Source organism: Haliotis rufescens, unplaced genomic scaffold (assembly GCF_023055435.1).
Source record: "Haliotis rufescens isolate VD_foot unplaced genomic scaffold, xgHalRufe1.0.p SCAF_2, whole genome shotgun sequence".
In the NCBI taxonomy this organism is placed as follows: domain Eukaryota; kingdom Metazoa; phylum Mollusca; class Gastropoda; order Lepetellida; family Haliotidae; genus Haliotis; species Haliotis rufescens.
The window spans coordinates 67,478,580-67,491,367 of record NW_025963890.1 but is presented as its reverse complement, the minus strand read 5'-3'; the positions used below and the strand labels follow the sequence as shown (position 1 = coordinate 67,491,367).

Sequence of the window (12,788 nt, the reverse complement as noted above, 5' to 3'; positions counted from 1 at the left end):
AGGATCAGCCATGGTGAGTCTTACATCCATACAGCAGTAGCTGTCTCCCAGGATCAGCCATGGTGAGTCTTACATCCATACAGGTGTATCTGTCTCCCAGGATCAGCCATGGTGAGTCTTACATCCATACAGCAGTAGCTGTCTCCCAGGATCAGCCATGGTGAGTCTAACATCCATAAAGCAGTAGCTGTCTCCCAGGATCAGCCATGGTGAGTCTTACATCCATACAGCAGTAGCTGTCTCCCAGGATCAGCCATGGTGAGTCTGACAATTAAACCTGAAAGTTGGTCTTGGGTGAGCTGAAGCTACATCCTAATGGGTATCCTCCTGACAGCACTCAGAGCTCCGGCAAATGAATTCCAGCCAAGTTATTGAACAAGAGGCTTGAAACTAGTGTGTTCCTTGATCCTATAATACAGTTGATGTTGTTCTGTTATGCTGGTGTTGTATTGTTGCAGGTGACAGACACAGCCTTGACGGCCACCACACACAGGCTGTGAATGCATGGAGCAAGCAGCTCAAGGCTATTGGAGGTGAGTTAGCATACATAGACTATCCAACCTGTGAAGATCCAGGATAGAATAGATCTTCAGCAACCCATGCTTGCTGTAAAAGGCGACTATGCTTGTCGTTAGAGGCGACTAACAGGATCGGGTGGTCAGGCTCGCTGACTTGGTTGATGCATGTCATTGATCCCAATTGCGAGGATCGATGCTGATGATATCAATCGCTGGATTGTCTGGTCCAGACTCGATTATTTACAGACTGCCGTCATATAGCTGGAATATTGCTGAGTGCGGCGTTAAACAACAAACCAACCAACCAACATAGACTATCCAACTCAACTGTCTTTATTTGATCTCAAACATGGTTTATTCGCTTGTATTTGTCAGGTTGGTGGCTAGTACTTGATGATCAGTTTTAAAACAAGGTTGTGATTTCTATTCATCATCAAGAAAAAATATTTGTAAGCTTGAGAATTTGAGAAAAAGTTCATAATAAAATTCCATTTCATCATTGTCAATGTTTTATTGGCAAGATAAGGTTCACAAGCTGTTTGCAATAGGCAGGCATTGTTGAAGCTGTTGCATCAGTGAAGATAGATTTGACTTACGGATTCAACTGTGATGTTCTTTCAATGTGATCGGTACAGATGCTAGTACCTTTATCAAGCTATTCACAGTTTGCTTGATAAAAATCTGTATCGAAACATCGCATTGACAGCATAAAGAAGTTAACTCTATCATAGAGAATACCCTTGGGACCAAGTCCTTTAGTGGGTATAGATGTGTAATTAAAATGATGAAGTTTCAAGTTGATGTTGATATGCCCCTGTTGTTCAGCCAAGGAGGACAGTAACAAGGCCGCCCGACTGTTACACTCCCTGCTGTACACGTACCTCATACGAGGGGAACTGCTCACTGCCGTCGACTTTGTGGACAGCCTCATTCTGAGAGCCAACGTCCCAGTAGGGGTGGACCCCGAGCACTTGAACAGGACAACATCCTCGGACAGTCGACTACCCCTGATGACCATAGTGGCCAGTACTCTCAAGACACTGGTAGGTCAGAGATGTAGTTATTGTTGTGTAGGGGAGATAACTCTGGACGTCATAGTGGCGTGAAGACACTGGTAGGTCAGAGATGAAGTTATTGTTTTGTAGGGGAGATAACTCTGGGTGTCATAGTGCGTGAAGACACTGGTAGGTCAGAGATGAAGTTATTGTTTTGTAGGAGAGATAACTCTGGACGTCATAGTGGCTTGAAGACACTGGTAGGTCAGAGATGTAGTTATTGTTGTGTAGGGGAGATAACTCTGGGCGTCATAGTGCGTGAAGACACTGGTAGGTCAGAGATGTAGCTATTGTTGTGTAGGGGAGACAACTCTGGGCAGCATACTGGCCAGTACACTCAAGACACTGGTGGGTCAGATATGTAGTTATTGTTGTGTAAGGGAGATAACTCTGGGCTGCATATGTGATATGACCATGATGCTTACGTCTTCACTCACTCACACAAAGCACAAGTGTTAGGATTATTTCACCACAGCAGTTTTTGACATGGTTCTGATGATTGAAAATACAACTAATACCAAGAGTAGGAAACTATTAAATGAGTGTGTGTCATACTAATATTGTAAAAAGAGTGTCAAAATCAAATTCCAAAATCAGAAAGTTACTCACAAATGTTATGATCTCTAGTCATTTGTAGTCACTCTAAGTTTCCCCATGTGTACATTAGGCTCGTGTTTTTCCTCACGATGCTTTTGAAATAGGTTTATGTGCTTTAACCTATAGTTTGAGGGATGGATGGACAGTTAGAATCGTACATTGGTTGGTATATTTTTGGGAAGATTTCCATGTTTGGATGGAAGAATAAAGAACTGTTTTCTTACTTTGCAGGCATTTGACAGCCCGGACATGGTTCCTTGTATCCGGGACAAGAGTATCCGACAGCTGGTTCAGACCATGGCACGATTCATGGCAGCGTACTTCTCCAACCAGACAGTCTACGTCTTCCCTCCCCACAACCCACAACCTCTCCCCGCCATCCACTTTGAAGCAGCTGTTGTCAGTATGTACACACAACCATTATAGTGTTTGTTAGGCTTGTTTGTTTGACTTGCCCTTACCTCTTGTCATGCAGTTTGACTTATTGTTGTGCAGTTTAATATGTTGTCATGCAGTTAACTTGTTGTCATGCAATTTAACCTAATGTGCATTTTAATATATTGTCATGCAGTTTCACCTATTTTTGTGCAGTTTAATCTCATGTCATACAGTTCAACTTATTGTCATGTAGTTTAACCTGATGCACCTATTGTGCAGTTTAAGCTATTGTCGTGCAGTTTAAGCTATTGTCATGTGGTTTCACCTATTGTCGTGCAGTTTCACCAATTGTCTTACAGTTTAGCCTATTTCCATTTTTGTATGCACAATTACTTTTTGTGGTGAACATGTAAATTTGCTCAAAGTGGAATAAAGGTGGAATCTGCATACACTCGTAATTTCTGTCACAGTCTGTCACTGGAAATCGAGTGGTCAAAATGGTTGAAAAAAAAGGATGTCCCCTTGTGATGATAAAATGTACATTTTAGGCTCTATGTACTTATTAGGGTTATCTAATAAACTCAAAGTTGTGATATCTTGTTTTACCAATTATTTTACATATTATAAGAGAAACTTGTTCATGCGAGATCCAACATGTGACTGGTATATATAATACATCAAACTTTTCAGGTATAAACCCAAATGGGAGATTATATAAAGCCTAAAATATACATTATTTAGAGCCTAAGTTATAAAAAGAGCCTAAAGTATATATGTTGAGCCTAAAATGTACTTTTTATGGAGCCAAAAATGTACCTTATATGAAGCCTAGAGTATACATTATTTAGAGCCTAAACTGTACATGCTATAGAGACAAAAGTGTACTGTAAATAAACCAATAATGTTCAGTACATATATCCTAAAGTGTACAGTAAGTAGAACCCTCACAATAATCTTATCAATTATCACGAAAATGTAGAGTGTATCAGATAAGCCTAAATCATAAGTAGATAAAGCCCTTACAATATTCATATCAATTGTATGTAAAGTATAATAGATAAGCTTAAGATGCACAACAAATAACACCAAATTAATTGCCAATTGTTTTTCAGACAATCGGATCATTCCTCAGTACCACGAAGACATCACGGGCGTGATCCGACAGCACAAGCTGGGCAGTGTGTGGACCGTGGAACGCACTCTGGAGTATCTACTGCTCAGTGGCCTGGCTTGTGAGGCCACGTGGTTCGCTGACAAGATGGGTGACTGGAAGGCTGCTTTCCTGATGGCTGTGGGTTGTGTTCAGCACCATTTCACAGCCCCCAAAGTCTATGAGAAGTAAGTACATAGTACATACGGTCAAGTCCCGTTAATCCAACATGGTTGGTTGCATATGATTATGTTGGATTAATGAGGATGTCGGATAAACAAAATTTAGTTGTATCAACATTTGTGATCGAAAATTGGACAACTACTAGGTAGATAACGATACAAACATGTGTAATTAAAAAATGAAAAACGAAATATTCATATTGTTATGTTTTATTGTTAGCGGAATATGTTTTCTGGTCATGCAACCTCTTAAGCTTAACACAATACAACAGTTTCGGACTGTAAGACTGATTCAAAAGACTTTAAAAAAAGCATAGTTTGGAATGGAAGTCGCCAGTTTGAAACTAGTGCCGCAAAGATTAAGAAAGCTGCTTTCTTAGTGGCTAATGTCGACTTCCTGTTAGTCATTTCATTGGTCAGTCAAAGTTCGCAAAAGGTTGTTCAGACTTGACCTGTAATGGGATGTTCTAAGCGTAGCGAGAACTTGTATCTGATTTTAATGAGATTGAAGTAATCTAAGCATGTGTACAAGCGGGCAGATGACAACTGAGTGTGCTGATCACTGTGTCGGATTAACGAGACTGTCGGTAATTCATTGCAAATTAGGTGTGTCAGCGTCGGAGTGCGAGACTGTCGGATTAACTGGGTGTAAATAGCACTGATTTAATTGGTTCCCATCATTTGTTCCGGATAAAGCCGATTGTCAGATTAACGAGTGTCAGATTAACAAGACTTGACTGTACATGCATTTCTACTTGAATTGATGACATACATCTCAAATATGCACAATTATGTGTGAGCTAGGTGACTTTTACGCTGCTATTATCAATATTCCTGCCATGTCAATATCAAGGGGGATATAAAGGATGGGATCATACATCGAACCATGTGTGGAATCGAACCCAGAACTCCTGTGTGATGAGCAAATATTCTAATCAGTAGGCTATCCCACAATTTAGGCACAATGTTAAAGATTGATTCTATTCTAATTGTGGGAGGATGATATGAACAAAAGGATAGTTTGACATTGTGAATCCTTTGTATTTGATGGGCATATATAATTTCATGAATATTTTCTATATAGAAAGAGGAAACCGCTGACACTTCCTGATTCCCTGTTGCCTGGCAACATATTACAGAGGAAGCTTGGCATGCTTCTGGGAGAGACGTCAAGTGAGGCACTGAGCAAGTCTCGACAGCTTACCCAAGGTATGTCCATTTGCAGCTATCAACGAGTGGACCAATGTTTGGGATGACAGATATTTGGGTTAACACTGCAGGGATGACGGATTGATGTGAATGGACCTGTTTTTTCCAGACTACATTGCTATTGATGAGGACACGAACATGAAAGTCCTGACGAAGACCCTGGAGGATATCCTGACAGGTGCCATGGTTGGGAGGGTTGATGTGTTGCCAGGGTTACTGAAGACTCTGGTAGAGAAACTGAAGACTGTTGTATCAGAGTTGCCTCCCCTCGTCCCAAAGGATTTCTACCTACCTGCCCCTCCCCTGTACTGCCCCCAACCTTCAGCTACAAGCCAGGTGAGTCTTTACTGAAGACTGTTGTGTCAGAGTTGCCTCCCCTTGTCCCCAAGGACCTTTACCCCTTCGCTACCCTCTACTGCCCCAAGCCTTCAGCTACAAGCCAGGTGAGTCTTTACTGAAGACTGTTGTGTCAGAGTTGCCTCCCCTTGTCCCCAAGGACCTTTACCCCTTCGCTACCCTCTACTGCCCCCAGCCTTCAGCTACAAGCCAGGTGAGTCTTTACTGAAGACTGTTGTGTCAGAGTTGCCTCCCCTTGTCCCCAAGGACCTTTACCCCTTCGCTTCCCTCTACTGCCCCCAGCCTTCAGCTACAAGCAAAGTGGGTCTTTACTGAAGACTGTTGTGTCAGAGTTGCCTCCCCTTGTCCCCAAGGACCTTTACCCCTTCGCTACCCTCTACTGCCCCCAGCCTTCAGCTACAAGCCAGGTGAGTCTTTACTGAAGACTGTTGTGTCAGAGTTGCCTCCCCTTGTCCCCAAGGACCTTTACCCCTTCGCTACCCTCTACTGCCCCCAGCCTTCAGCTACAAGCCAGGTGAGTCTTTACTGAAGACTGTTGTGTCAGAGTTGCCTCCCCTTGTCCCCAAGGACCTTTACCCCTTCGCTACCCTCTACTGCCCCCAGCCTTCAGCTACAAGCCAGGTGAGTCTTTACTGAAGACTGTTGTGTCAGAGTTGCCTCCCCTTGTCCCCAAGGACCTTTACCCCTTCGCTACCCTCTACTGCCCCAAGCCTTCAGCTACAAGCCAGGTGAGTCTTTACTGAAGACTGTTGTGTCAGAGTTGCCTCCTCTTGTCCCCAAGGACCTTTACCCCTTCGCTACCCTCTACTGCCCCCAGCCTTCAGCTACAAGCCAGGTGAGTCTTTACTGAAGACTGTTGTGTCAGAGTTGCCTCCCCTTGCCCCAAGGATTTCTACCCCTTCGCTTCCCCTCTACTGACCCCAGCCTTCAGCTACAAGCAAAGTGGGTCTTTACTGAAGACTGTTGTGTCAGAGTTGCCTCCCCTTGTCCCCAAGGACTTCTACCGCTTTACCCCAGTTGCAGGCCAGATCTCTACCCTGTCCCTTTCATTGGATCTCTTTGGCCCAGTCGTCTAAGGCGCCACGATTTGCTGTTCAGAGTTGCGTCCCTTGGGCACGCCAGAAACCTATGATTGTGGGTTCGAATCCCGGTTCGCCCTGATTATGTTTCTAGGTTTGTCAGCACCATACCCGTGCTCGTCACCTGCATCACTTCGGGCTTTCCCCCCACATTAAGCTGACATGCAGCGATATAACTGGAATACTGTTAAAAGCGGCGTTGAACCCAACTCACTCACTCATTGCATCTCCTGAGCCACTGTCACTCTTGCATAGACTTATGACAATTGTAGCTAAGACCACTGTGGACATACTATAGTTTGTTGTGGCAGTAATATGTTGTGGAATCACCCTAATTCCTCTTCTGTCCTTCAAACTTGTGCATGTACATATTCCATGAATATTTTTGTTATAGTCTGTGCAATAAGTGTATAAAGTCCATATTTATGCAACAGTACAGTATGAAAATTGCTCACTTATTAGTCACAGTCATGGTCCCATTTCACAAACCAATCACAGCACTACAAGACAAACCGACAACATATTTGTGTCGCAATGAGACTGATATTTTTGAGATTGGAGAGCTCTGTATTAGTTGTAAGAGATACAGCTGGTATATCTGACAGAGTGGACAAGGCTCTCTAGTCACACTGTGAAGCAAACCCAGACTCACAAACATTTGATTTGTTTGATAAGACAAATGCTTGTGAGTCACAATGACCCAGATGGTTAAAAGGCATGGGAAGCCATGACATGTCATCAACCCCTCCGTGGTCTAGTGGTAGAGCGGCTGCCCGGAGAGCGGAAGGTCCAGGGTTCGATCCCTGGCAGCGTCATACCAAAAGACGTTAAATGATGGTACTCGTTACCCTGTCTGTCGCTGTGCATTAAGGGCTAAAACAAGGACTGGTCAGCTTGGAGTCAGTATACTATGTCTGAGTGGCTATTCATGTTAAACTGTGGCATGGTATCTCAGTGAGATAGGATTTTAAATCGGCATCAGTCCGGACTAGTACAAGCAGCCACACACACATACACGTACATGCACGTCGCTATATAAGTGCAATAATCTTGGACACGACGTTATACCCCATTTCACCTCACCTCGCCTCATCAACCAGAGCTGCTTTTACTCCACAAACGTTGCAATTACATCACAAATGCAGTCTGGATTGCAAATTTCTTAACGATGTCATATTTTGAGAGTCATGATGTCCCAGATGTTTTTGAGCCAGGGAACACTGTTGTATGTGACGATGGTGCTGTTTGCTGATAGAGCCTGGGAACGCCCACTGTTGTATGTGACGATGGTGCTGTTTGCTGATAGAGCCTGGGAACGCCCACTGTTGTATGTGACGATGGTGCTGTTTGCTGATAGAGCCTGGGAACGCCCACTGTTGTATGTCATGATTCTGCTGTTTGCTGAAGATGTTGTTGCCCACAGGAATCGGTGAGATCCGCGGTAGGGATGGAGATGCAGCTGCGGAGGAAGGCGGCATCTCTGATCCAGCTGATGCTGAGTTTCCTGCAGGCCAGCCACCTCTCCCTGCACGTCACGCACTGGTATGTGACCCGACTCCTTCAGGCACAGCACAAGGCCACACAGTTCAAGGTCAGTGTGGGATCAGCGTTGATAAGGTCTACTGATCAGAAAGAACACTTATGTATGTTTTTGTGCTAGGGAATTCCCAGGGGTTTCCCCAGGAATGTAGAAGTAGTCCATCAGTGTTTATGTCATTTCAAGAACACGGTCTCATGAAAAACGTATGAACGTCAAATTGTGTCGCGGTGATGTGACCGACCTCTCTTCCAATTGAGAGCCGTATATCGTGTAAACTTCAAATTAAATAATTATTTTGATACTTCATATAATTTGGATTTTATTATTAAGTTGCGACTTTTACGCATAGCAGGATCCGAAGATGGTTTGACTCTCAGACTTGACCTGATTATGATCCTTGGTCTGTCAGGACCATACAGTGATAGTGTTGTCCACAGACTGTATTGTACTTTCCTTCAGTCTGACATGGTATAACTGAAATACAGTTTAAGGCGTAGCTTATCCCACGCATATGAATACAAGCACCAGGCATAGATGTGATCTAAGGTTGACTATCTCAGGCCAACACTGAAGGACCCTGTACAGAGCTGCCGAAGTTCCTCAGTGGACTGATGGACCACTTGGCGTCGGACTTGAACTTGGCAGAACATGAGGATGGGGAGTCCGTGCAGCTGGTGCTGTCAGCTTTCCGTGACGTCTGCTGTGTGGTGTGGATGCTCCACGCCCGAGACAAACTCTCCCTGTGTCTGCGGCAGAGACAGAAGTACCTTGACCAGCTCAGCTTCCACAGACAGGACAAGGTCAGTGGGAAGAGGGCATAGTCTTATTTTCGTACAAGCTGATTTTGTTTGCTTTTTACCCTAAAGGAATCACTAATTTATTGACACCAAAAGTTGTCTGGTGTAAGCTCATCTTGTTTTGTAAGAGACAAAGGTAGCAGGACCAGTTGTGCTTCCATGAAGGTTGGAAAGAGGAAGACTTAATATTACATTAAGTAATACGTTACCACTGTTATACCGAGGCTGTTGTCTCCCACAACTGCTGCTATAGCGAAATCTACCACAGAGATCTCAATTACCTCATGCAGCACGTGCGTAGCCACCTAGCTGCCATGTGACACCCTTCACTCTTGTCTCCTTCGTCTGCTTAGCAAGACGTGTTTTCTCCTGCTGAAGCGTTCCTTGAAGATTTGGTGATATTTATTATAGTTTATTCTCTAATAAACTGTGCTTTTATGGGGCGTTGCGGTAGCTACGCTTGGTTATAATTTTCCCGCCAAACGGAAAATTTTTCCCGCCCTTTTTTCTATATACTTGCGGGGTTCGCGTATGCACGTTGTGTTTTACGTTTCCCCTGTTCTTGTATGTTTTGGGGGTTAACATAACTTATTTCTTTAATAAAAGTTATATGTGTATGTTATATGTTCACATTGCTCGTTTATTTTCTTGTGAAAATGTTCGTTTGTGAATCATTGTGGTGCGTGCGTTGTAACCATGTTTTGTTCTTTGTTTATAGCAAACAATCAATGTCTGACATGGATATGTCCCCAGTATCCACCCCCTCTACCCCTGCTCCTCGGAGTTATGGGGTGTGCAGAAAGTTTTTGTCGTCCCGGGATCCCCACGTTCGTTGCCCGCGGTGCAGGGTTCCTTGCGGGGACACCCGGTGCATCCTGTGCGAAGGTCTGGGGCCTGCGGATTTTGAGCGGTACCGGCTGTACGTACAGTCCGTCTCCACCCCTGTGGTGGCCGGTTCGTCCGGTCGGGGTCCCCGTGCGGGTACCACCTCCTCGGCTGCGGCGGATCCCCTTGCGGCCCTCGGGCTGTCTGGGGATTCCGTCGCCGCATTGTTGTCGAAACTTGTGGATTCCATGCTGGCGGCCTTATCGCAAGATAGGCCGCTGGCTGTTCCGTCCCCGGCCTCTTCGGTGGCCGCGGGGTCGGACGCGGGGTCCACCGTTAAAGCGGCGGATCTCTTGGCGGCCCGTGTGCTGTCCGGGGATTCCGTCGCTGCATTACTTGCATAACTTGTGGACTCCAAGCTGGATAGGCCGCTGGCTGTTCCGTCCCCGGCCACTTCGGTGGCCGCGGGGTCGGACGCGGGGTCCACCGGTACGGCGGCGGCTCCCGTGGTCACCGGTCCTTCCCCCGAACCGTTGCTCCCGCTATCGGTTTAGGACCGCGTGGCCATGGTTTATGACCTCTTTGAGGACATGCCCCGGCCGGTACCGCGGGGAATCCACGACTGTGGGTTCCTCCGAGGTATACGATGAGTCTTCCGACTCGGCTTTCCCCGCATCAACCTTGCTGCGCGGTTTCAAGCCTTCCTTGGAGAACGCCTTCGCGGCGGCCTCCGGTCGGGGTCTCCCGTTGCCTCCGACGTCGTGGAGAAAGGGTTTATTCCCGGTACATGACCTTGCCTTTCCCGAGGCTGGTCCTACCGCGGAGGCCCATGTTGAGCGGTTGGGTGTCCGTGCCCCACCGGCTGCTACGGTAACGCAAGCTACCTTGCACCAGCTGGACGCCCTCGCTCGGCACTCCATGTCTCACGGAGACACTTACTTGGCTGCAGCGGCCCGTCTGGTCGAAGGTTCTCCCACGGACCGTGACCAGCGCATTTACAACTGCCTGCTCAGTTTAAATGCTTCCCTGGAGTACGTTGCCGAGGACTCTCGGCACACACTTGCTCTTGTTGGGTCCCTGCATAGGCGCCTGGGTGCCGCTCCTAACCGGAGCGCGCCCCAGGCTGCTGCGGCCGGTAGGTCTAAGGGGTCGGGTTCTTCTTCCTCTGGGAAGTAGCCCCGCCCTGAGGGCTCCGGTATGGGCAATCAGCTACCCTTTCACGGGGAACTGGGGGAAGCCCAAGTCGTCGACGGACGGCAAGGGCCCCTCCAGGTGACTCTCATTGGAGGGGTTCGTATGCCGACAGCGCCAACTTCGGTTGGCCCTTAGGCGAACCCGAGTCACTTGGCCCTGGACAGTTGCGCCTGTCGCAACCTGTCAGGGCCCCCTCTCCTTCCCCAGTGGGAGCCAGACTCCAGACTTACTGGGAGAATTGGGAACAAGTGTTCGACGACCCGTGGGTGGTCAACACGATTCGGTACGGCTATCGGCTTGATCTCAAAGCGAATCCGCCGCTCACCGTTGCCCCGTTGGCAGGTTTCGATTCGGAAACCGATCTTCCCATCCTCGCCGATGCCATCGGCAGGTTGGTGGAGAAGGGGCAGTACGGGAGTTAGCTCTACCAGAAATAACACCGGGGTTTTACTCCAGGATATTTCTCGTTCCCAAGTAGGACAGTGCCGAACTCAGAATGATTCACACGTCCGCTCCCTGGCTGTTCACCCGGTTAACCACCCCCATAGTGGGGTTCCTCCACAGGAGGGGTGTCCGGTACTTCGCGTACCTGGACGACTCGCTAGTAGCAAATCGAATGACGGACACCCTGTCACGCCATCTCGATTTCGCACGTCGGCTCTTGGAGCAATTTGGGTGGATTATCAATCTCCCCAAGAGCGAGTTAACCCCTTCTCAGAACTTGCTGTTCATCGGAGGTCGGTTCAACACGGTGTCCCATCGCCTCTTTGTCCCCCCAGACCGGTGGCACAAAATTCAGGCGATGATTGCCAAAGTCTTAGCGGTGCAACAGACTGTTCACTTTTGGGAACAGCTGTTAGGGCTACTTGTATCAGCCCAGGACTGCACCGCACGGGGTCGTCTCCAACTCCGCCCGCTGCAACGGTTTTTAATCCAGTTGTTAGCAACGGAGGTGAATAGTGCGACCGTCGCCCTCCCGGATCGGCTCCGACCGCATCTGGAGTGGTGGACGATCCCTTACATTGTCTTATCAGGAGTCTCTATGCGGCCCTACTGGGCCACGTTGACCCTGTATACAGACGCCTCTCTAGTGGGCTGGGGCGCCCATCTAAAGGGGGAGGTGAGCTCGGGGCTGTGGTGCTTAGACGAACTAGGTCTTCACATCACTTGTCTCGAGTTCAAGGCAGTGATCAACGCAGTCAATCACTGGAAGCATCGTCTCGTCGACGCCCGGCTCATGCTGGCGACCGACAACACGACGGTAGTGTCCTATGTGAACAAACTGGGGGGAACCCACAGTCACTCGCTACTCGATCTCACGTTCGAGTTTTACGCTCTGGTGGACAGTGTCCCGTGCCAGATACGCGCCCGTCACATCCCAGGTGTGCGGAACGTACTGGCCGATGCTCTATCGAGGCCTCAGGATCCCAGCCCCACAGAGTGGATGCTGAACCCAGTAGTGTTTCAGTGGCTGTGCGAACGTTTGGGTCGTCCGATGGTCGACCTGTTCGCAACGCGGTTCAACAATCAACTCCCGTTGTTTGTATCACCAGTCCCGGTCCCGAGGGCCATCGATCACGATGCTCTCGCGTTAGACTGGACGGGCTTGGTCGCTTATGCTTACCCGCCGACAGCGTTGATACCACACATTCTAAGCCGGCTCCGAGGAGTTCGCTGTCGAATGTTACTGATCGCGCCCATGTGGCCGAACAGATCGTGGTACCCCGACTTGCTGACCCAGGTCACGCAGTCGCCACTTCCACTGCCTGTGAGACCGGATCTCTTGATCCACCCTCACACCCGTCAGCTTCATCCAAACGCAGGGCAGTTCAATCTGCACGCGTGGATGTTGTCACCGAGCGTCTGAGGAGTAAAGTTTTTTCTCGCCGGGCGTCTCGGGCATACGT

General features: G+C 47.8%; 1 protein-coding gene across 1 annotated transcript in view; it reads left to right on the top strand.

The window, feature by feature from the left end:
- LOC124134597 overlaps positions 1-12,788 on the top strand; it is a 71,304-nt gene that overhangs the window by 24,257 nt on the left and 34,259 nt on the right. Inside the window, exons 11-18 of the mRNA XM_048400441.1 lie at positions 459-533; positions 1,344-1,561; positions 2,402-2,573; positions 3,661-3,886; positions 4,965-5,089; positions 5,199-5,425; positions 7,949-8,116; positions 8,626-8,865. Coding sequence (XP_048256398.1) covers positions 459-533; positions 1,344-1,561; positions 2,402-2,573; positions 3,661-3,886; positions 4,965-5,089; positions 5,199-5,425; positions 7,949-8,116; positions 8,626-8,865 — 1,451 coding nt within the window. The remainder of the gene's footprint in view (positions 1-458; positions 534-1,343; positions 1,562-2,401; positions 2,574-3,660; positions 3,887-4,964; positions 5,090-5,198; positions 5,426-7,948; positions 8,117-8,625; positions 8,866-12,788) is intronic.